The 24,008-nt window shown below is 39.7% G+C and overlaps 1 protein-coding gene across 1 annotated transcript in view; it reads right to left on the reverse strand.

The window, feature by feature from the left end:
* Positions 1 to 24,008, reverse strand: part of INPP4B (inositol polyphosphate-4-phosphatase type II B) — a 948,429-nt gene that overhangs the window by 272,174 nt on the left and 652,247 nt on the right. Inside the window, exon 11 of the mRNA XM_057502657.1 lies at positions 20,438 to 20,517. Coding sequence (XP_057358640.1) covers positions 20,438 to 20,517 — 80 coding nt within the window. The remainder of the gene's footprint in view (positions 1 to 20,437; positions 20,518 to 24,008) is intronic.

The raw sequence follows: 24,008 nt of genomic DNA on the forward strand, positions 1-24,008 counted from the left end.
TTGAAAAAGACAGATGCACCCCTATATTTATCGCAGCACTATTTACAATAGCCAAGAATTGGAAGCAATCTAAATGTCCATCAGTAGATGAATGGATAAAGAAGATGTGGCACATATACACAATGGAATATTACTCAGCCATAAGAAGAAAACAGATCCTACCATTCACAACAACATGGATGGAGCTAGAGGCTATTATGCTCAGTGAAATAAGCCAGGTGGAGAAAGACAAGCACCAAATGATTTCACTCATATGTGGAGTATAAGAAGAAAAACTGAAGGAACAAAACAGCAGCAGAATCACAAGACCCAAGAAAGGACTAACAGTTACCAAAGGGAAAAGGACTGGGCAGGAGGGGTGGGAAGGGAGGGATAAGGGCAGGGAAAAAGAAAGGGGGCCATATGATTAGCATGTATAATGTGGGGGGGGGCATAGGGAGCGCTGTGCAACACAGAGAAGGCAAGTAGTGAGTCTACAGAATCTTACTATGCTGATGGACAGTGACTGTAATGGGGTTTGTTGTGGGGGACTTGGTGAAGGGGGGAGTCTAGTAACCATAATGTTCTTCATGTAGTTGTAGATTAATGATAATAAAATGAATAAAAAATAAATAAATAAATAAATAAAAATAAAGAGAAAAAAAATGATGATAATATTGCCTATCATAAGATATTCTGAAGCTTAAATGAGACATCTGTGCACACACTCAGTGATCTTTATTATCATTATTTGGTGGTGGTGGAAAGAGTGGAAGAGTGAGAGTACACAACTACTAATAGTATTTTGAAATCTGGAATATTGCTTGGGTTATAAAATGCCTAAAGATTATGAAATATTAGAAAAAAATATTTATATGTACATTGACCTTTGTCTCTAGTTGTTGGCACAGAACTCCAAAAACCATTGCAACTTCCTAAGTGATAAGAGAACTAAAATCACCTTTTGTTCTAACATTTGGCCTTTGACCCTGGCTCTGGACAGAGCTCTAAATCCCTTGGGATTTCCTGGGTGATAAGAGTGTCTTTTGTTTTGATGAGGCAATGCTGATGAGCTCCTGGAAGAGGGCTGGTCATCAGAAAGACCAAGATATGATTTGAAACTTGAAACTTTTAGCCCTACAGCCTGTCTTCCATGAAAGACAGAGTGGTTAGAAATTGAGCAAATAATCAACTATGCATACACGATGAACCCTCCATCTAAAAATCTCAAAATTACATGGCTCAGATAGCTTCCAAGTTGTTGGGCACATCCATGTCCTGTGAGGGTGGTGCATCTCAACTCCATGGGAAACCCATACATTTAAGGACCAGAAGTGTCAGAAGTGATTCTGTGTGAGAGGTAAAGGAGAAACACACAGAGTGTTTCGCCTTTACACTGATCAAGTTTTCTGTAGTTCCATATTACCATTTCTTACTCCCAGTGTGGTTTGATTTGACTTAAGGCATGTTTTTAATGTTGTTATACTCTCGCTTCTCCAACATGTTATTGTTTAAATTGATGTGTTTCAGGACTTTACTGAGAGCACTGAACAGATATTTTCTAAAAGTATCCTTTCATCAATGAATTTTAAAACTTCAATGATGATTTTTCTCTATTTACTTGTTCATAAATTTGGTTGTCTTGACTTCAGTTTGAAACATTACCCAAGGCTTCAAATAGTTCCTTTATCTGTTTTTTTTCTCTCCAATAGCTTATTAATTCATTATTGCAAACTTAACTCATCTAAACTTGGTAAGTTCAAAAGCAAACTCCCAATCTTTCTCTTAAAACCAGTGTCACTATTACCTTCTCCTATCAACCTCATTGTTTTCAAAGTCTAAACCAGCATCTTTGGATTCATTTTTGCTCTCTTTCTCTCATAATCTCATATCCCTGCTGTCACAAAATCCTATTCATTCCAGTTTCAAAATATACCCAGAATGCTCTCACCACCCCCACACTACCTCCCTGGTGCAAGACACCATTACTCTTTGGCCAGATTGGGCAGAAGCACCCTATTTGGTGTCCTTGCTTCACTCTTGCCCTCTTGCAGGTCTAGTCTCAACATGAGGCAGATCATGCCACTCTACTCAAGACCCTGTATTGCCTCCCAGCTTTACTTAGCGTAAAGCAGGCATACTGGCTTTCACTTCTACACCACATAGACTCTTCCCACCTCCTTGGCCTTATTTTCTTTTACTTTTCTCCTTGTACTGCTCACTTAGCCCTTGCCTCCTGGGCCTCTTTATCATTCCATGAATGCACCAGGCACACACCCTCCTTTAGGTCTGCATGGGCTGTTCATTCTGCTTGAAACAGCAGCAGGACCACTACCACCCCCCAGTTTATATCTCATGGTTAACTTCTTCAGCTTCTTCCCAATGAGACGGGTACTGATCACACACTGGACTAGGCTAACCAAAGGTGAAGGAAGTGCGTGATTAAAGACAAGTAAGTACAAACAGCTTGGAGCTGTTGGACACTCAGTTTGAATAAAGAAAGGGATATTCAGGCTTAGTGGCATGAGACACTCAGGTTGATGAATCATGTTGATGATGTGATGATGACCAGTATTTATTGAGTGCTATGTGCCAGGCAGTATTTCAACTGTTACCTTTTAAAAATCTCAGTATCAACCTTACAAAGTGCTCATATTCCCAATTATGGATGAGGACTGCAAGGTGCCCTCACAACTCCAAGCAGTACCTCTGTTTCTAAAGATTTCTTCTTTAAACCTGATTCTGTAAAAGCTATCTTTTGGGAACATGGAGGCTCTCCAATAAAGACCAATACCTTTTTCCAGTTAGATAATTCACTACCTCTAAGAAATGAAAAAATTACTTCCTTACCTCCTTCCACCCACAAGCCTCCCTTCACCCCAGTACCCTTCTTCCCATATCCTTATAAACAAATCATAGGTGGAGACAATTCTCAGGCTCCTAGCACTAAGGACCTTAGAACTTACCTAATCATTTAATTCAATTCCTTTATTTTTGAGATGATAAAATTGAAGCACACATACACATACACACTCACACACAAAACTACTTCCTGAAGTTATAATGTCTAATTAATGACAGAACTTGGATCACAATTTTTAGGACTGATGTGACTTGGTTTCTAGGCCCAGATGACATAAAAAGTAATCTAAACCGCCATCCTACAGTCTGTACTGGAACCTCATGAATCAGCTTTATATGCTGATTATTAATAGGCATGACTCAAAAGTAGAAGGAAAAACCGTCCCAGAATGAATATTCATGTACTTTATAAAATGTTGCTTATTTTCCATTCTCAGCCTCTCCTTTAGCTTCAGAGTCACTCAGAGGTCAATCTTAAATTAGGTCCAGAAGGAAACTCTCCCTATCCCTTGGAAATTCATCAGTCTTCCTCTCTGACTCCACCTCTCTGTAGGGAAGGCATTAAATGAAAAGTTTACAAAGCTCACTGAGGAATGGACCTGGAAGGTATAAAAAAGAGAAAACACTCTCTAGAAAATATGTATTCAAATTTTTTATTCACCACAGCCCTGAAACTCAAAGAAAATGTTGCTGCTTCATCATGTCCATGATTAGCATTTTTTAACTCAAAGAATTTACAAAAGCAATCCTTGTAAAAATTTTTAAATGCCATACCAAATATTATAAAAGCAACTGTGGGCATTTTGTTCTATATGTCCCCCATTTGGAGCCTTCATATACCCTTCATTATCTCAACATATTTTTCAAATGAACTTGGCAGGAAAGAACATCACTCAGATAGTACTTGTTCCAAGGGGAGAAGAGATGGAATGGAATAAAGAGTAGACGGAAAACTTTTTCTATTGAAGTATAAAGGGAGCACTTTCCTTAAAATCTGGCTTATGAACCCGTTATTCAAGCTCATCTCAGTGGTATCATTACCATTAGCAGACAGATAGGTAAATTTAAGCAAAGTAATTAACACTCCTGGTAGCCGTAATGACAGTCTAACTTCCTCCAGTATTACAAGCACAGGTTTATCCTTACAGTTCTTTGAATGCTATCTCACTTGGTTGTAGAAGCAATTCATTTTTACTGGTACTAGAGGAATGTCTCAGTAGCCAAGAAATTTAGTACGAGGTGGCAGTCTGCCCAACAACGAGCAGACTCCAGAGCCCCAAGAGACTCTCTCCTATTTACTGTGTGAGTCCCTGGAAAGTCTTCAATTTGATTCTCGATAAGAGAAAAATAATCCCACTATACACCATATCTAAGTTTAGGAATGAAAATTTTAAAACCTGCATTGAATTAGAGAGATTGCTTCAATGTTGGAGAACATAAAAATAAAATAAAACTCAAGTTATCCTCTAGTCTTTAAAGGATGGATGAGAATTAGACCAAGTTTATTATGACACCTTAAATTTGTTTTTATTACTCAATTTTTATATTAAGTTCCAAAGGAATGTGTTTGTTTACTTTCCAATTCACACGTGTGAACATGAGGAAGAAGTAGCATTCAGCATGTACTGACAAGCAAATTTGGTCATTTCTTTTTTTTTGTAAGAATGTTATATATGCCCCATAGCACTTAGATCAGGTCCAATTGAACATGCATTCAATGATTTCAGTTAACTTTAAACACTTACGTTCTATGAAAGATCATAAAATTGTCTCCTAATGTTAACAAACTCATCAGTATCATACATGTTATAAAGAGAAATCCTTGCTTACCTATTATTTTTTATCAAATTCTAATAAGCCTAAGTACATTGATCAAGGAACCCAACCGGTCACCCATAAAATAGCCTGGGTGTAAGAAAATAGTAATTCATCCTCCATTTGCCCCATGGTCCCAAGCACAAAAGCTGGTGAGAATTATGCCTGGGCTTGCCTGGGGCTTGCCTGGGTTTACCCCACCTTATCTCTAAACATCCCAACCCTCCCCCAAGGCAACAGGCCGAGCAGATCCACCACAATAAAAGACACAACGCTCTGCGCCAGGCTGCTGCCCTCTCTCTCTTTGTCTCTGTCTCTCTGTCCCCCTGCTCTCTCTCCCTCTCTCCCCTCTCTCTCTCTCTCTCTCTCTCTCTCTCTCTCTCTCCCCCCTCCCTCTGGGGCAGCCACTCTCTCTTTCAGACAATAAAATCTCTTGCGTGGGCCCGTGTCTCCTGAGTCATTCTGGGTAAGAAGGGTTGTGGCGAGATACCCTTTCATTGGTGCTGTGACTTCGGATGAGGCTCTCCCATTGACTTTGCTCTTCCTCCGGGAACCTGAGCTGCCTGATCCTCCTCCACAGGCTCACGGTCCATTTCCCCGGTCGCTCGTCTTCTCGCCCAACACCAGCCTTCAATTTGGTGAGTCTCCCCTTCACGGTTGACTTAAATGTCCCTTTGGAACCTGGGAAGTGACTGTTGAGTGTCCGGCACCCCCAGTAACTCCTCTGGGACAGGGGCACACCCCCAACCACGACTTTCAGAGTCACGGTTGATCCCCATAGTTGACCCTTCTCTGCCTCCCCATGGTGAGAATCCTCATCCACTGAGGCCCGGTCTCCTTTTATCTACATATCTACTCGTAAAGTCCTGGTACCAGGTACTGAGCCTCCTCGATGTTTTGGCCTCAACTCCGCAGTTAGAGGTGGTGACAACCCCCTAACTGTGTCTGGTCTTCTCCACGACATTCTCAATAGCTCAGGAATGCCTCAGTGACTTCTGAATGGTCTCGCTCTCACCATGGGATCTGGCCCCACCATTCCCGCAGATTCACCATTAGGGTGCTTACTCAATAATCTAAAGCCCGTCCACCTCAGTCCAGACCTCAAACCTGTTCGCTACTGTAATGAGATCTGGCCACAATATCCCTTGGACAATCAGTCTAAATGGACCTCAAATGGCTCTTTAGGTCCTAAAATTCTCCATGACTTATACAACTTCTGTGAGCATACGGGCAAATGGAAAGAGATCCCATATATCTAGGCTTTCTGCTACCTCCGAACCAAGCTCCCTCTCTGTCTCCCCTGCAATCCTAAACACCTACTACTTACCTTAAAGTCTATACCATTAAGTTTTTTTCACGTTCCCAAATATCCTCAACTTCCTATTAAACCCCTAAATGCACCACCACGGGCTCTCTTGTCCCCTCCTGGCTCACGCCAAAAGCTCTGTCTGTCCTCTCGCTGTATCATTATGTTTCAATCTGTATGTTTGTGTGTCTAAGTGTGTAAATGAAAAATATTTTTCTACCTCCGGATGGTATTAATAAAAATTGATTTAGAGACAAGCACTTGTGAAAATTGGGCATTCTAAAATTTCCAGAAAATTCTAATAGAAGATATTACGCATTAATGCTAATTTAAGTTGAACTGAATAGACATGTCCTTATGGTTATCAGCTGCCTAAGTTTACCTAAAGTTATTTAAGTTGATGGTATCTGTTAATCTTTCAAAGAAAAAATGCTTAAAGTGAAGTGTAGCTTTGTCTAATGTGAGTAACTATTTAAGCAAGTGCCTTAAAATTTTTAACAGCTTCCCAAAATCAAATTCAAAAAGGTGCTTTTTACCTCTAGTTCACTCTGATATTTTCCAGAGGGCCCCTGGAACATGTCAGAGGAATTTTTTCTCATTGTGGAAAATATTTGGCTAATTTAGCTTATTTACCTGCTTAATTACCTAGAAGGCACTGTCACAGGGAATGATGCTAAACTTTGTTACTGAATGTTTTGTGTTACAGAAATATCCAAATTTCCTTATGACAACTGTCTTACAGTAAGCTCTCATCAGATCTTTAACCATTGTCATTTGTAAGTCTTTTGTCATCTATACTCACTGTTTTATTACTCCTAAACTAATAAAAAACTAGATTTCAGCAGAACAGGTATTAGTTACACAGGATTAAGTAAACTAAGGAAGATGATTTTGTGGCTTTTTGTTTCAAATGTTGTTGATAATATTACCAAGGCTTTGACTGGAACATCATACCTGAGAGACACGTGTGTAAACTCAGATATGAACAGACAGCTTTAAGGAACTAAGATTGACTTTATAAAGCCAACAAAGCCCCTTAGAAGAACTGGCCTGGCACCTTGCTTACAGAGTTCCCAGCAGCCTTACCAGGTGAGTAAGGAAGGTCACTTCCTGGCAAGTGCAGGAACCTCAGGAATGTTGGAAACCTCAAGAAGAGAGGAATTCACCCAAATCTACAGGTACTGCAGGCACAACCTGATGGCAAGTCTGGCTTGGCTTTCTGGCCTCAAGAAGCCCTTAAAAGTTCAATCTGAAATTCCTTACAAAAAGTTCCAGCAAAGCATATTTAAAAGAACCTATGTAATCAACTGCTCTTCTTGCTGCACTTTTGCAAATAATCAAGTCAACTGTTACTTATTTTCTTGACCTGGTTACTTCTAATAAAAATGAGGGTGACTTTAGAGAAAAGTATTGTTTCAATAATGCAGTCTTATCTATACTAAATCCTAATACTAGTCATTGAGATGTAAACTCGATCCAGAATTCTAGATTCTCCATGATACCTGGCTATGATTCTCAATTAGACTCTTCGTATTTCTAGTTCTCATATTCAGCCATGCATTCTTAATCTCATCAAGTTTGTCCTTCCAGAATGGAAAATCCAACTCCAGATGTTGCTACTTAACCTAATAACAATTTGTTCTATCTTGCCTAGTGTAAGATAAATTCCAATGAATTCCAACCGAAATAAGCAGGCGAAGAGAGGCAACAAAGGGCCAGGCAGTTTATTTGAATGCAATTCCCGGGTGATGTTTCTCGGTCTGAAACACAGGCCAGGGAAGTCACACCCAGCAGGGCAGTCAGCAAGTTTTTAAAGTAGGCAGGGGGAGGGAGAGCAAAGGTGTACAGTGGCGTGAGGATTGGCTTGCCTAGGGTACATGGGGGTTTCTCATTGGCCTTTAGCCAGGAACTGGAAAGTCACCACTACTCTTTTAGCTTGGGGGAAGGGCTCTAGTTAGGAATGTTATCCGATCAGGTTCTGGAATGTTGTCAGACTGGAACCTGTTGGTCTCTGCACCTTGTTTGGTGAGGCCTGAGCTTGTCCATCAGGCTCACCCCTTCCCCTGGTGCCTCCAGCCTTACACCTAGAAGCCACAAAACTGCAAATAGTAATAGAAATGAAACCCAGAATAGAAGCGCCAACCTTCCGAGGCCCTCTCAACTGACCAGTGATGGAGACCTAGTTGCACCCTTTACTGTGCCCTCTCAGCATGAAGCAGCCAGAGTGGTCATTGCCCCTTTTCCCTAGCAGCAGCTAGAGTCTCTATCTGTAGAGGGGAGAATGAGACAGGGACCATAGGCTTAGACAGAATAAGGTGAGAGCCTCTGGAGAAAGCAAGGCAGGATATTTGCAGTCAGAGCAATGTAAAACTACATGCTAAGAAACGCCCCCCCCTATTAAAACTATGTTGAACATTAAGCTCTAGAATCATTCTTCAGTGAGATCAGTTAATGTTCCTCAGATAAAGAAGAGTAGCACATGTTTTATTATGCTAATCATTTGTAATCGTGTGTAAGATTCACTTTAGCATACTAAAAGGCCCAGGCCTATGTGCTATCTTTCCTCCTTCAGATCTGAGGAGGTAATTTTGCAAACTGAGCAACTAACTTAGCATGCAGACCCAGCTGTAGAAGGCATATAAAATGCAGGATACTTTAGCAAATTGACAATACCAAAGTCCACCTTGGGAGCTGAGCAGACGGCCTTTTGATACGCTCCCAGACCAAGACTCCAGTATCCCAGAAAAAAATCAAGGCAGGAAATTCCTTATGTTGTTAATTTTTAATATTCAGAGAACACTTAACAAGTCCTTCCTCAAGGCTTTAGAGATAGTCCCCAACTTTTTGGGCAGGCTCTAGCACAAATCCCTTACTCTCTCTTGAGCTCCACCCTCCTTCAATATGTAGATCTTCTCCTGTGCAGTCCCTCCCTACAAACCTGTCAACAGGATACTATTCTCCTTTTAAACTTTCTCTCAGAACACAGCTATCGGGTTTCACCCTCCAAAGTTCAGTCTGCTGCTCAGGTCACATACCTGAGAGTTCATCTCTCCCTGCGCTACAAGGCTATTACCATAGACAAGAAAAACTTCTCCAAACTGTGCCCATTCCAAACAAAGACACCGTCCCTAACTCCCAAATGGCAAAGGACCATACACAGTAATCCTTTCCATGCCAACTGCAGTTAAACTCCAGGGTCTTCCCCATTAGATGCACAACTCCCACCTTAAGCCATTTGTCTCCCCTTATTCCCCTCCCACCAAATCTCCCACAGGTTCCTACTCCTCCACCCTGACGGGACCTCTTACTCTCTGCATTTCGCAGAGCTCATCTCCACTTCTACTCACCACTGAAGAAGTTTCTGCCAGCACCGAGTCCTAAGCCCTCCTTTATAACCGCCATGCATCATGCCTCAGGATTTTTAACCCTGGTCTCAACACTTTTTCTCCCACCAGACCTATCTTCCCAACACCAGCCCTTTCTTCTCTTTCTGCCTATACATATGTCCCCAAAGAATGCTTTTAATTCAGCCACCCTATGTAAACATAGAAATCACCCCAAATGCAAAAAATTTCTAACCAAACCTTTAACCAGCTTATATTACAGGATTATCAACCCCTCTCCAAAAACGATGATCCTTATTGAACCTGGAAAATGCCATCACCACTGCAGACCAAGGGCTCATCTGAAGACTACCCCCCATCAATACAAAAATGAACTTCATTACCCCTAATCAGCAGGAAGCAGTTACTGAAGACTGACCTTCACCCCTTCCCAAATCCTCTACCACTTATAAAACAGAAAAGAAAGGAATGTAAGAAAATAGTAATTCATCCTCCATTTGCCCCATGGTCCCAAGCACATAAGCCCGTGAGAATTATGCCGGGGCTTGCCTGGGGCTTGCTGGGTTTACCCCACTGTATCTCTAAACATCCCAACCCTCCCCCAAGGCAACAGGCCGAGCGGATCCAGCACAATAAAAGGCACAACTCTCTGCACCACCCTGCTGCCCTCTCTCTCTTTGTCTCTGTCTCTCTGTCCCCCTGCTCTCTCTCCCTCTCTCTCTCTCTCTCTCTCCCCACTCCCTCTGGGGCACCCACTCTCTCTTTCAGATGATAAAATCTCTTGAGTGGGCCCGTGTCTCCTGAGTCATTCTGCATAAGGAGGGTCGCACAAGATACCCTTTCACTGGGCCCATTGCTTATAACAACAGCCCAGCAACCATCTCCCACTGTAGCACAGCTTCAAGGAAAAACAATTCGCTAATATTGGTACTAACTGTAATTAAGTGAAGCAAAATAAACATGTCTATTCTCTTCTTTCTTCTGTCTTATTCTACATCATTTTGTTTTTATCTTTTATCTCATCCTTTCCTGAGTTCTTAAAATCTTTTATCATATTTTTTTGTGTGTATTTTCTAGTTTCTCTGTCTTCCAGTAATCAAATGATATTCACTTACCTTTTCCTGACAATTCTTTGCCTAATTGAAGTCTCACTGCAAACAATCTCTTTCAACCATACCTATACTACAAGCCAGCCACGCTATGCCACGGAACCACAGATACATGTGAATTTCACTTAATGGACTAGGGTAGAGAATCCTAGGCTACAGCGTGCTGTTGGGGGGACACATGCAAAGGAGCAGATAACTTTCTATAATCCCTCAGGGATGGCACCTCAGGCACAGCTCACTCATACATATTAAGTAGAACTGACCTGTAAATAGAAACACAAAGTCAAACTTGATTGGAAACACAGTTGAAAATGGTGACCTAGGGATCATTAAGCTTCTGTTAGCTGGAGCAGGAATGATGAGTTTCCGACCTTACTCTTCAGGCACCCACTGAAAACCCTGTTGATAAGACGATGGTCACTAGCTCATAAGGAACTGAGGAGCCTGTATCGGGGGTGGGGACCACAGCCCTATGCTGACCTGCCTGGGGACTGTTGCCTCTCAGTTCTGAATGAGACTAAATTTGGATGATCACAGAGCCTTCCTGATGGGTAAGAACTTCATTCAAGGGTTACCAAAAAAAAGGAAAAATAACTGGATGGCAGTGTGGGGAAGAATCTAAGGTGCACCATCAGCATACAGACATTGCTGTGCTCTGTTGTTTGCTGATGTTGAAGCTGAGCTCAAAACCCTGAGAAGTTAGGTTTCCAGAGAAATACAGGGACTTTGACTTCACCTGTAGAAAGTGTTAAGTGCACATAAGCTGCTATAAATGACAGAGGAAGTGGTAGTCAGTGTCAAGGGCAATGTGTGTGCAGCTGCAAATGAGGCTGAAAGAGCCGACTTCCTATCTTGCATATCTTGGCTGAGGTTTTTGCATACATATGTTTATGCATGTGCGCATTTTCGAGGCTGTCAGGAAGAAATATAAAGTTTAAGGCCGGAAAAGAGCATAATCAGATATGAGGATGAGTGGAAAATGATGCTGAGATTTCTGGCTTGGGCTACATTTACGGTACCTGATGATTCTTTGTTCAGTGAAGAAAGGAAAAAGCACAAAAAGCAGAGTTTTCAGGGGAAGATGTAAGTTCATTTTGGGTAGTTACAATATTTTTTGTGATTGTGAAAGTAAACGTGTGCTAAAAAGAATCTGTCAATGAACATAAAAAGAGATGGCATGTATTTTGTAACTTTCCCATACATTCTATACAAATTCCACAAATTGGTGCCTCTACAGGCCATGGCATAGATGTAAAATACCACAGGGTTGCCAGTTCTCGTGGATGAGAAGAGAGGATGGGAGAAATAGGGGTGAGTGACTGCATGTGGAGAGGGGCATAACGTGTGGGGGTGGAAGGTATGTGTGGAGGAGGAAGACCACGTGTCTGCCTACAGTTGTGGTGTCAGTGATATGCTTATGATGGGACAAAGTTGATAAACACATACAGACAATCACTCATGTACTTCTCTGGAGAACAGTTGGTTGTTCTTACTGTTCTAAATTAGCACTTTCTAAACTATGTAGCTGTGTTTCTTGGACTAATCTGATAAGCTGTTAATAGATGTTCCATGAAAAAGCTTCTTGTTCTCAAATTAGGAACAGCTGTAGGACATCTCCCTTGTGAGTGTCCCAAAGGGTGCTGAGGACTAATGAAGGCCTGGAGTAGTCGCCAGTAAGGTCACTCACTTCACCTCTTTTTAGTATAGCATTTTCAAACTTATTTGATATAAAACTCCTCTATTCCAAAAACATAGACTAATAACTGAAGGGACACCTATGTTCTAAAATACACTGTTTAGAAAAAGCTGATATAAATGTGTCCAGAGCAGCAGAAACACAAGGTGATAATGATGAAAGTGACTTTGGTACTGTATGGGCAAATCCAATACAAAATTTTCAGGTCAAATATAATTCCTTTCAGGGCTAATCATTACTGCAAATCATTATCAAAGCTAAATTACCTCTCAAACTTCTTAAGCAGGTATGTCTTTGTGTACAGATATTAACTTTATCTAATTTGCATTTTAAAAGAGGAGCGATTTCAGGCTTTTCTATACAAACTGAGGAGCTATTGAAGTGTACTCTCTAAGTACGCGTTGTCCCTTCAGTGACTGAAAATTAATTTGCAATCTGAGGAATACAACATCTTTTGAATAATGCAAACTACAAAAGTGCTAATTGGTTTCCATGGTCATACCTACAGCCTCATGAAAAGGGATTAGGAACAGAAAGAGAAATGCTAAATATATGACTGCAGAGCCATTTAAATTATAAATGAAAAACAGTCTAGTTGAATGAAATGGAAAATAATAATAATACTGAGGATGATAATTTGAGCAATAGGAGGAGTACATGCTGAGCACCTGCTTTGCAGCAGATACTGTGTCCAGCAGGCTGTGTACAGTGCATCTAATCCTCACCTGGAAAACAAACATACAGAGAAAACTTGAGGCTAGAGAAGCTAATCAGTAAAAAAGATTTAAAAAATGACAGCTAACACTTAGTGAGCACTCACTCTGTGTCAGGCAAGGTTGTAAACACTGCACACTAATAATTCATGTGAGTCCTGTGAGGTGGGCACTACTCTAGTCCCCATTCCACAGAGAGAAAACTGAGTCTTGGAGCAATCAGACATCCTGCTGTGCAGTGCAAGGGCCAAGACCTGGACTCAGGTATGTCTCTAAATCACATACTCTTTTGACATCCCACTGTCAGTATCTGTATACTTTGTACTGTCCAACTTTATGATAAATTGATGTAATTTTAACAGTTATTACAAAGTGGCTCATGTTACTGCCTTTTGATAATTTTAGGCAACTGTGTCCCTAAAGGACATTAAAACAGTTACATAAAGGAATGTAATCAGTTTCAGAAGCAAATGCCCCTACTTCTGTGTTTGATGTCTCCCTTCATTGTCACAGTCCAGTCCTGAGAAATGTTACTTGAATTTACTTCTGTGGGTGGTTTATGACATATTCAGCAATGAAATCCATCAGTAAGCTCTAAAAATAAATGACTCTCTATTATACTTATGAATTTCTGTCCTGATGTGCTATATTGCTGAAGTTTTAAGTCAAAACAACATTTTTTTCCAACTCTGTTGGAATGCTACCTATTTCAGCCAAATAACCTGTTCTCCACACACCTCTTGATGGTATCTGCCATCTGATAAGAGGCCAAATCTAATGTCACAGTGATTAAAGACAGAATTTGGACTTCAGGTAAGCAACCATTCCTCAGATAACAGAGAAATTATATCCAGATCAAAGGTTAACTTGACCCCTCTACCACTGACCAAATTTAGAGGATTGTGGATGTCACATTTTACAAAGGAACTTCAACAAACTAAACAGGCCAACTAAGCAAAACATTAAGTTATGGTTGATGGAATTTGTAAGTTTAGTGTGAGAGGCAAGCAAAACAATACTGGCAGAGTACTTTTCTCTAATGCAAGGCAGTGCATGGAACTCCACCGCATTTAGTAATTGCCCAGAATCACCCGGGAGAGAGGTCATTACTCCTTTCATTAATTGATGTTAAAGAGAGAAGACAACATGCCTGGGGCAACCCAGCTGGTGACAGAGCTGGGATTTGAATTCAAGTCTGGCATGAAAGTCTCGTGTTCTTTCTACTATATTACATTCTTTCCTGAGGAAAACTAAGGAGAGAAGATTTAAAGTTGGGCAAAAGCATTGCTTTCAAATGTGATCACAGAGAAAAGGCATGAGTTCTACTTAACTCCATGAAGGTGAGCTGGCACCATGGCATGGACATACAACTTGGGATAAAACAGGAAACTTCTCTAATACTGACCTGTATGGAAATGGAACGGACGTGTGGCCTCCTGAGTTTGCATTCCCTGTCATTAAAGGATCCAAGAGGGTGAAGTGCCAAGGTCTTCTCTGCTCTCTAAGATCATTCAATTCTAAGATTTTAAGAAAAATATATATACTTCTAGGAAATGCTTGATATCAACAACACTTTCTCTCTCCCAGTGTCCGTTTTCTATCCCATCCTTGCTGTGTGACCTTAGGAAGTCAAGTTGCTGTTCATCAGTTTGTTTCTTAGTAAAATGGGGAAAATATCATCTTCCAGGCAAGGATATGAGAAGATTAAATAAGACAAGACATTTGAAATGCTTAACCCATCACAAAGCTCAGATAGCGCTAGTTGCCTCTTTTTAGATGTTCATGAGGTCTGAGTCAGTGCCCAAGTCAGAGGAGCTGTCCTGGAGGAGCTTCCCATCACCTGCATTTGAATCATACCAAAAGCACAGGGCAAGGTGCACCCAGGGGTGTGGGCTCTCCCCTTCTGTGTGCATCTGGTCAATCACGAGCATGCATCTGCTGTTGCAGACATGTCTGCCTGCTTGTGCACTCCCAAAGGACGATGCAACATTCTTAGGCACCACTTTCAGGTTTATGATACACCATTTTAGTAAATTCTATGCAAAAGCATAAATTAAATTAGGTTTTTATACTCCATCCTTAGGCTCTAACTCTTCCATTGATGCATTCAATAAAGTATATAATATGATTCTGTTTTATAATTAAGCACAGATATGCTATTCTTTCCAAACAAGGTATCTTTAGCTGCCAGTCAATGCCCATATCGCTCTTAGTTAATGAAGGAAATGTTTTAGACTTACATAAGAATTAGTATTGTGGAACCATTAGTGTTACTGTAATCCTACTTTCTGGTACCTAAAAAAGGCAACTGGAAGACTTTTAAAAAAGAATAAAATATATTCAAAATATACATAAATTTTAAGATGCTTGGATGTGATTTTTTAAATCATCTCTGAAGTTCAAGTAAATAGTGATAAAAAATGCTGTTGTAGAAGTATTCATCATACATATAATTTTAAAGACTATATATGGTGTTTAAATTAAGAAGACTTGCATAGCCATTATTTGCATTAGGAAAAAAGTAATGGCAGGAAATTATAAACCCTAAGAAAGTTTAATTTCATTTGAAATTAAAGATAAATTTATCACTTAAAATTCTATTGTCCATCTATGGCCAAAGTTGGTCTCAAGTTACTGTGGGAATTCAGATGAATCCACACATTTCAGGTCCAATTTACTTGGATTCACTGCCCTGTGGCCTATAGAACATTCCTGGGCTCCCAACCTGTGAGAGGCTAATGACATTTTTATTACTGAGTTTTCTTGTGTAAAAAAACTATATGACATAGACTTCATCATTGCTTCCAAATCTTAAGTTAAGAATTTGCCTTCAGGAGATTAAGTTAAAAATATGTTGGGCTTTTTGTTGTTCTTTTATTTTTAGAAACAAAATTGAAGTGTGTGTGTGTGTGTGTGTGCATACATTTAAGGACATTAAATTAAGCAAAACACCAGATAAGTAAAACTTAAAAGACTTCATAATTTGGATCTTACTTTCTCAAAGAACACACATTTCATGGTGGTAAATAAAAATTCATGGCTTACGAGAAAGCAAAATTTTGCTAAAAATAATATACATGGATAAACACATATCCATTTACACAATTCATGATGCATTTGTATAAGTATAGATATGTACATTTTAAATATTACATAAAATAGGGATATTTTTTCAAAATGGTAGAAGTGTATTGTTTAGTCCTTTCATAGACTCCCTGATACACCTGATACACATAACACTATATGTCTATTTTGGACTATCAGAATCTTACGTTGTATATTACATGGCAACACTGCTGGAAATGTGGAAGAAGTAAAAAGTGAAAAGAAAACACAAATTCTCTTTTCACGAACAAATTCTTAGACATCTGTATTCAAGTAAATTTTGTCACTTCTATTCAGATAAAACTGTACAAATATTAGTGTAATTTTGGGAGGTGGTTACATGCAGAAGGATCCGAAGAGGTAATAGTGCACTTGTGAAGTTAAGCTGAGAGTTTCTGTTACAAGGTAAAGTGGTGTACACTGAAATAAGGGCAAATTCTAACTAAGAGTTTCATCTTTTCAAGAAAATTACAATCTATCGCTCATTTACTACTCTGAAAGTTACTTGTCTCAAATAGATATACTCTAATGTTTAACTGGCATTATATTCACTAATTTAAGTGGATTCCATTCAGAAATAAATGGTACTAGCTTACATTTAGTATGCAAAAAATATAAGGAAGCGATCATCATGAATCAACATTCCAGCCAGTAATTATGGAACCTCTATCATGTCACAGGCATATAAAACTGAGTTTTAAAACAAAGCATTAAGAAAAAAATAACTGAGGCCCCTAAAACTCTCCAGAAGATAGGATACACAATGGAGAAGGCAGCAAAAATTCTATTAGATCATTAGCTCAAGTGAGGCGGGAAAATTTAGGGAACAAGCCCTGGAGTCAGACCAAACTGAATTCTATTCTTACTTGTACAATCAGCAGCTATGGGATCTTAGACAAGATGAATCATCTGCTGTAAAACAGAGATTATAATGCTGCTGCATGGATTATGCATGAAAAGCATTCTTGCATGCTAGTAGATGCTCCATAAATAGAGATTATTTCACTAATAGTGTTATTAGTAATAGCAACTGCAAAATATTAACTCTGTTGCCATTTAAAATTTTTTCTTAAAAAAATTACGATAGTCAGCATATGAAAAATCCTTAAGTGCTTGCTGAATGAAAGAACACAGAATGAAGTCCAACCTGCAAGGCAGCATGCAGTGAGCTCAGACAGAGGTGAGACACTACAGTAGGTCTCAATTCTTCTGAGAAGGATTGTCTGGGATAGAAGTTTTACCCTCCCACTTTTTTTCTGTCTCCATGGTTGTTTGAATAGCTTAAGGGCAACATAATTTTCCCGATCTCCAGAGCCACTCCCAAAGACAGATCTAATCCCACCATTCTGTTATTAAATCATAAAATAGGATTATTATGTTACAAATTTCTGCTTATATGGTCCCAAGGCATTTAGATAAGGTTAGCAGAGCAAATAACTGTCAAGAGCTTGGGCAGTAAACCAAGTTCAGGGCCTGATAATGCTGTGGTCCTGAGGTGAGAAAGGACTCCACTGGTTCCCCTCGTTCTCCATTCCCTGTAGCCTAGCCAGCCCATTCCCACGTTCCCCCATCAGGGCTAGCACTCCTGAGTTCCCCGCAATATGCTGGCACTCATCATTCCACTGTGCTGAAATCAAAGTTGGGGAGACCGTGGACAAGTGGTGGGCACCTGAAACCTTGCTTTGTTCTGCCGTTGCTAAGCCACGTGATGTGCGATACATTTCAACTAGCTCTAAAGTTTCTCCTTTATCAAAGGAGACAAGAAGTGGATCCTTGAGAGCACAGACTGCAGTCAGAAATGTGTGGTTTCAGACCTCAGCTCTCCCTGTTACAAGCATTGTAACTTTGTACACATTAACTGGTTTCTGTACCTCACTGTTTTCATTTAAAATGGCAAAATTAATGTCACAGGCTAATTTGATAAGGGCCAATGAGACATCTCTAATGTACTTGTCAGAGCACAAAGCACAAAGAATGTTGTTCTTCTAATGATGATGATTGTAAGATTACCCAGTGTCTTTGTGTCAACAATTCTAATCCTCTATGCAAGAACCCTAGCTTATTTATATAATATTATGGAAGTCAGGGATATATGGCAATGAACTGGAGAAGAGAAACAGAAAATAGGATTCAGGTCTAAAAGAAGTAAGAGGAGATAGGAACTACCAATGTGAACTAGCAAAAAAAAGGAGATGCAATATAAAGATAAAAGGGTTAATATTAAATAAAGATACTAAGCCCAGGCAGGATGCTAGAACCCTTATGCAGAAATTTATTAACTTCATTTAAATGAAAATGTGAATAGGAATCACTTTATATATTGGAGACATTTTCCACAATATGCACAAGCAAATTTGACTCGACAACTTCAAAAATGCACTATATCACATTTCATGAAATTAGAGGCAAATCTATAAATAAGATTTTGGGAAGCTCCTCATCAAAGAACAGTGCCTACAAGCATACACTTATTTCTGTGAGTCTGTTTCACAGAAATCTGAGAATGCTATTGCTTTTAAAATAGTTATCAAAATATAAAAGAAACAAAAGTTAGATTTTATCAGTACAAGGCAAAATAAGACAGAACAAGCAACTAAAGAAATGCTTCTTATCCCTGACTTCATGTTCTTCCAACTCAGTACCTCAGAGACCACTGAGTCAGTGGGAAGAAGATAAATTACATGCTAAATAAAGAACATGAAGTCCAGAAATCAAAAGGCTATGATAAGTCTATAATGTGTCTGTCTGGTTCATAGGGAGAGAAATTCACAAACTTGGCAAAGCACAAAGAGGGAAAAAATAATAACTGTGTTATTTCAAAACTGGTGTTTAAAAATTACTTTTTTTTCCAGAAAATTCAGTTCTTTGTTGTCAAACTTGTTTCCCTTATATACAGTAAAAAAACCAAAGAGCAGTAAGAAGAGATTTTAAAATCCAAAGTGGAAATTTGTATTCATTTCATCTAAATATGAAATTATTATATGCCTTTTTTCTTCCAGAGGTAGTACTCTAAACTTGACCCCTCTGTTCTTACTTTCCCTATAAGGTATTGCATGCGTCCATCAATTTTCATTTCACTATGAATTTCTGGTCCCCTAATTTCTGTTTCAAAGGCAGTGTCTAAATATATAGTGTGCTGTAATGATAGTCATGATATAATCAATAGCATAAGTTATGAATCACCAAGAGGAGAATATGCATTTTATCTAGAAATTATACTACTCCCATATTAGCTCAATGTTTAACATCTCATATCATGAATACAGGGGTACTCAGGCCAGATCTAACAACCATGCTACCTTGCTAACAGATTTTTTCTAGGTTATCAGTGACATTGATAGCTAGACTCTTTAGCTGGCTCCTAGAAACTTTAAACTGAAAATAACTGCAGCAAAATTTTATTGGGAATAGTACTTACAACTTAAACAATTTATAAATCTCTTCCAAATAAAATACAAGAAAAAAAAAAAGATGTTTAAGAGACACAGCTGAAGGAAGCCAGACAAAAGATGGCCCCATCAACACTATTTTTCCACATGCATATTACACTATCTCTTAAGTCAAAGTGCAAAACTATTCAGGGTGAGGACAAATCAAGAGAAGACAGCCAGCAGAACAGACTCCAGACTAAAATACAGCATTTTTACCAAAATACGTTCGTTACAAGTAGGTCTTTGTGGGGTCGGGCAGAGGGCAAACAACTTTAAAACATTATCTCTATGTTACTCAAAAGAAGAGTGTGTTGAGATTTACAAAGAGTGTTCTAGATAATTTTTATATTCATGGATATTATATGAATATTGCAAGGCAGTATTCTCCACAGGTACGTAATTATAAAAGTTATTATATAGTTAGAAAACAACATACTATATTTTCAAACTTACAATGAGGTTAAAAAGGAATATTTACTTAATAACTTTCTTAATATTAAAACACTATGCAACTTCCTTTAGATAATTGTTTCATTTTATATATCAAAACAAATTGTACTTACACTCAAAATTAGCTCTGATCTGTTTCAATACAAGTCTGGTTTAACTTAAGGTTTATGTTTAATAATATAGCAACAAAATAAGCTTTAAAAAATGAAAATAATTGACTTACCCTCTATTATCAAATTTACAATGTTTCCTCTAACAAACATATTTGAAAGCTAGAAACTTACTTGATTTACAATGTAACATTGTGCTAAGTGACCAAGAAACTATTTAACAACATGTTCATCATTTCTATTGATTTCCTTACTTTCAAAGAATTTCATCACTTTAACAATAATGTAATATTCTGTTACTGCAAGGGCTGATAACCTTTGGCAACCCAAAACATGAACTTGAATGTGAACTTGCATAATTGCTGTTTTACTTTAATGGTTGCTGTGCAGAATGTAAGCCATTTGAAAGTTTACATTTAAACATCTGTAAGAACTATGACATTCAAGCCTAACCAGCCTTCAATAAATACCACAGGTTATTAATTTGAACTGCATTTCAGCAGACAAAGAGACCCACCTCAGGCTCAAGGTTAGCAGCTGCTCCTTTGACTTCAGTAGCTCCCCCACTTTAAAACTGGCATAGCCCAGGAAGCTTCGCTGAAAATAAGAGAGAAGGAATGGCTTTCATTAACTTCTGAGGTTCTTTATGTTTTTACTGTCACACCAATCACACAAAATTAGTCTTTAGAAGAATGACATGTTAAATTTATTAACCTGAAAAATATTTCACAGACAGACACGCGGTCATCAGTAATATATCCTCCTCATGGGACGAGACTAGCGGAGCAAATGCAGCCTTTTTGTTAAAAATAAAGCGAACAGTAGCATGGAAATAAAGAAAATGTATAGTCCAGAAACCAGGACTTTTCCACAAACTAATTTTCTTCCCATAGGAAAACAGGGATAAAAGAAAAGATGATAGACTTCCAGGATTTACCACTGCCGCCTTTGTCCTTACAAGAATTCCTCAAGTCACTGGCAGCAACGACTTTGTATTCCACATATGAGCAAATCTGTTAGTTAGAGCTATTTTTATGTGAGACTGTACAAGCTATAAATAGAAATGTTATATTTCTCCCCGATTACAGCAAAGTTTAAAAGCATTTGTTTTCTTTTTTATTTCTTTACTAGCATGGGACAATTTCATTCCAACATGCAAAAAAGAAAAGTACTTAGTTACATTTCTTAAAATTGCTTTTTCAACCTATCATACTGACTACTGACTATCTGTGAATACCTACTTTCTACACTCTTTGACTCATAATGTAAAGAATAGAACTCTAAACTGCTTTTTTTTTTCCAGGATAAAAATGTCTCATCTCTTTTTACTATTCCTGGCTACTTCTGATTTAAAAGTCACAATAGTGTGTCGTGCCATAAATAGGATTTCTCACTTTCCCCTCAAGGTCAAAGTTAAACATGAAAATATCAAACCCATATTATTACCTAGGCCATTGCTGCCTAACCCATTATAATACTCCACAAGAAGTCAATGCTACATCTTCCAGAACATTTTCCCTCCACAGGCCTGTGGCCTGGCTGCACTAGAATGAAAGGTAGGGCTTAGTTCACCTGAGGTCAATTAGGTCTTTTAGAGGAAAATGTGCAGTTACTCCACACAAAAAAAGCTGTGTCTACACTGAGTGATTATGAGGCATAGGAAGGAAAAGCTGCGAGTCAGAATTTTTCTCCTTTTTTTCAAAGCTCTAACTTAGAAGCACTGTTTCAAAAGGCTGAAGGGCAAACATTTGAAATACAACTCAGTTCTAAAGTCGGGGATGATGCCTATCCATCAGAAATGATAAATCCAGTTAACTAAACAGGAACTCAGAGATCTGGCTTAGATGCCAAGTCCCCAAAGCCAGAAGACTGTGAGACTGACTACTAGGTGAAGAACGTCACGTGAAAATAGAGGATTTGCAGAAATAAGCTCTTATGATGGTCAATTGGTGACGAAATAAGAGCGGATCAAGGCAGAAAGGGAAATCCAAGAGCCACATAAACAAAGCATGTAGGAATTGAGGGTGGAATGTCAGTAAGGGGCAGAGAGAACCTAGAAGACACCCAGCTGAACGGACGTTCATGCCACCTCATCGGAGAGTTGTCCTACTTGGAGGAGCGCCCTCCCCAAGCGTGCACTCCACCGTTCTCTATTCCTTATCCTCTTGTATTTTTTTCAATTGGCACTTATCACCACCTGATACATCTCATACATAGTTGCTAATTTTGTATTCTACTGAAAACCAGAGATTTGTAGCTCCACAGGAACTGTGTTTTGTTTTCTGAGACTCCTACTGCCTGATGCACACTAGGCATGTGATAAATATCTACTGATGAATGAATGAATGAATGGATGGCATGGACACTAGCTTTCAAATAAGTCATTCTATTAGATATAGAAGAAATGCTCTCTCTGCAGATATTTATAAACTACCATAATTCACTGAAATGTGGGAAATCAAATGATTTTAATATGCAGATTATATGCTATAGCAGTGAATGTCATTTTAGCATATTGCCTTTCACAGAGATGTGTATCTCACTTCCTCTGTCACTGATAATCAGGATTTCATATTTAAATTCCCACTCCTTACTCATTAGCCACATTTAAAGAAAACTTTCAACCAATCATAAATTTTCTGATGTCTCAAAATTCTGAATTATTTTCTCTGTTTTTTGAGATTTTGAAGGTATGGACAGTTTTGGAATTAATAGAACAAACTACATGTGACATGAATATTACTGTGGTCTTTTCATCAATATGAGCAGCAAATGCCCCAGACAGGAATGTAGCAATGCGAGACAATTACACTGGCTATTTTCAGACACAAGAGACACACCATGAGGCACAGCTGAAAGAAGTTTGTGATCACAGCCCCACAGCTGCTGAGTTTCTCTCCTGCCCACCACACAAGGTGCTCCCAGGGAAGCAGGACCTCGGCTTGCTCATCTCCAAGCCAAGCCTCAGTGTCTGGAACAAAGAGGCTGTGTGCTTCTAAGTGTGAGAGTTGAATGGCCTTGTGTCACTCTTTTGCATCACAACTGTCTGCCACATGCTTAATCTCAAAGATAACAAGGGAGATTACAAAAATCATACAATATGTTAAAAATCAGTTTAAGTAGGGAGATCACGGGAAGATGGCAGTGTGAGTAGTTCAGAGGAAATCTCCCCAAAACATATATATATTTATGAAAATACAATAAATACAACTATTCCTAAAAGAGACACCAGTGGATGCAGTACAACAGCCAGGATACATCTACATCTGTGAGAACTCAACATCACACGAAGGGGGTAAGATACAAGCCACGGCGGCGGGACCCGAAAGCTCCCCCACCTCAAAACCCGGCGGGAATAAAGGAGTCGGAACAGGGAGGGAGTGAAAGCCCAGGACTGCTAAACAACCAGCTCTAGAAATCCGGAACCGGAACGCAGACACAAGGTGCACGGGGTGCTGGATATTAGAGAAATGGAAAAGCAAAACCTGTGGGGAGGTCCCCACAACTGGCGCACTTAAGACAAAAGAAAAGTGAGTGCCTTCTGCAAGTCTTAAACAGACAGGGACCCCATAGCTGGATGAAGTTACCCCGGCACACTCAGCCAGCAGCTGCAAATCCAGGGAAACTTAGGCGCTCTAAACGCCGGGGAGGCAGGGCAGCTCTGAAACCCCTCATGGCACTAAGCAGGCTGCCAGTCATTCCTCCAACTCACGCGGACCCTGACACACTGGCCAAGTAGCGGGAGAGAGGTAGTACACGCCAGGGGCGGAAGCGCCGGAAGGGACCAGAAGCAGATCCATGTGCCAGCGGCGCCAGAGGGGACCAGGACAGGCTTGTGTGAGCCTGCAGCAGTGCGACCGAACAGCCCAGGTGCGGCTCGCGCGCACTGGCAACAGTGGATCTAGAGGAGCCCAGTAGAGGCCCACACGCACCTGCAGTGGAGGCAGAAGGAGCAGGCGCGTTCCCAGAAGCCAAACAGAAACCAGCCCAACGCACAGCCGCCCAGGCTAGACCCAAAGACCGCTGCTGCCACACAGCTGCCCGGCAGGGGTGCTGCTAGCACAGAGGAGCACACTGGCATGCCTGCC

This window comes from Manis pentadactyla, chromosome 5 (genome assembly GCF_030020395.1).
Source record: "Manis pentadactyla isolate mManPen7 chromosome 5, mManPen7.hap1, whole genome shotgun sequence".
Lineage (NCBI taxonomy): Eukaryota > Metazoa > Chordata > Mammalia > Pholidota > Manidae > Manis > Manis pentadactyla.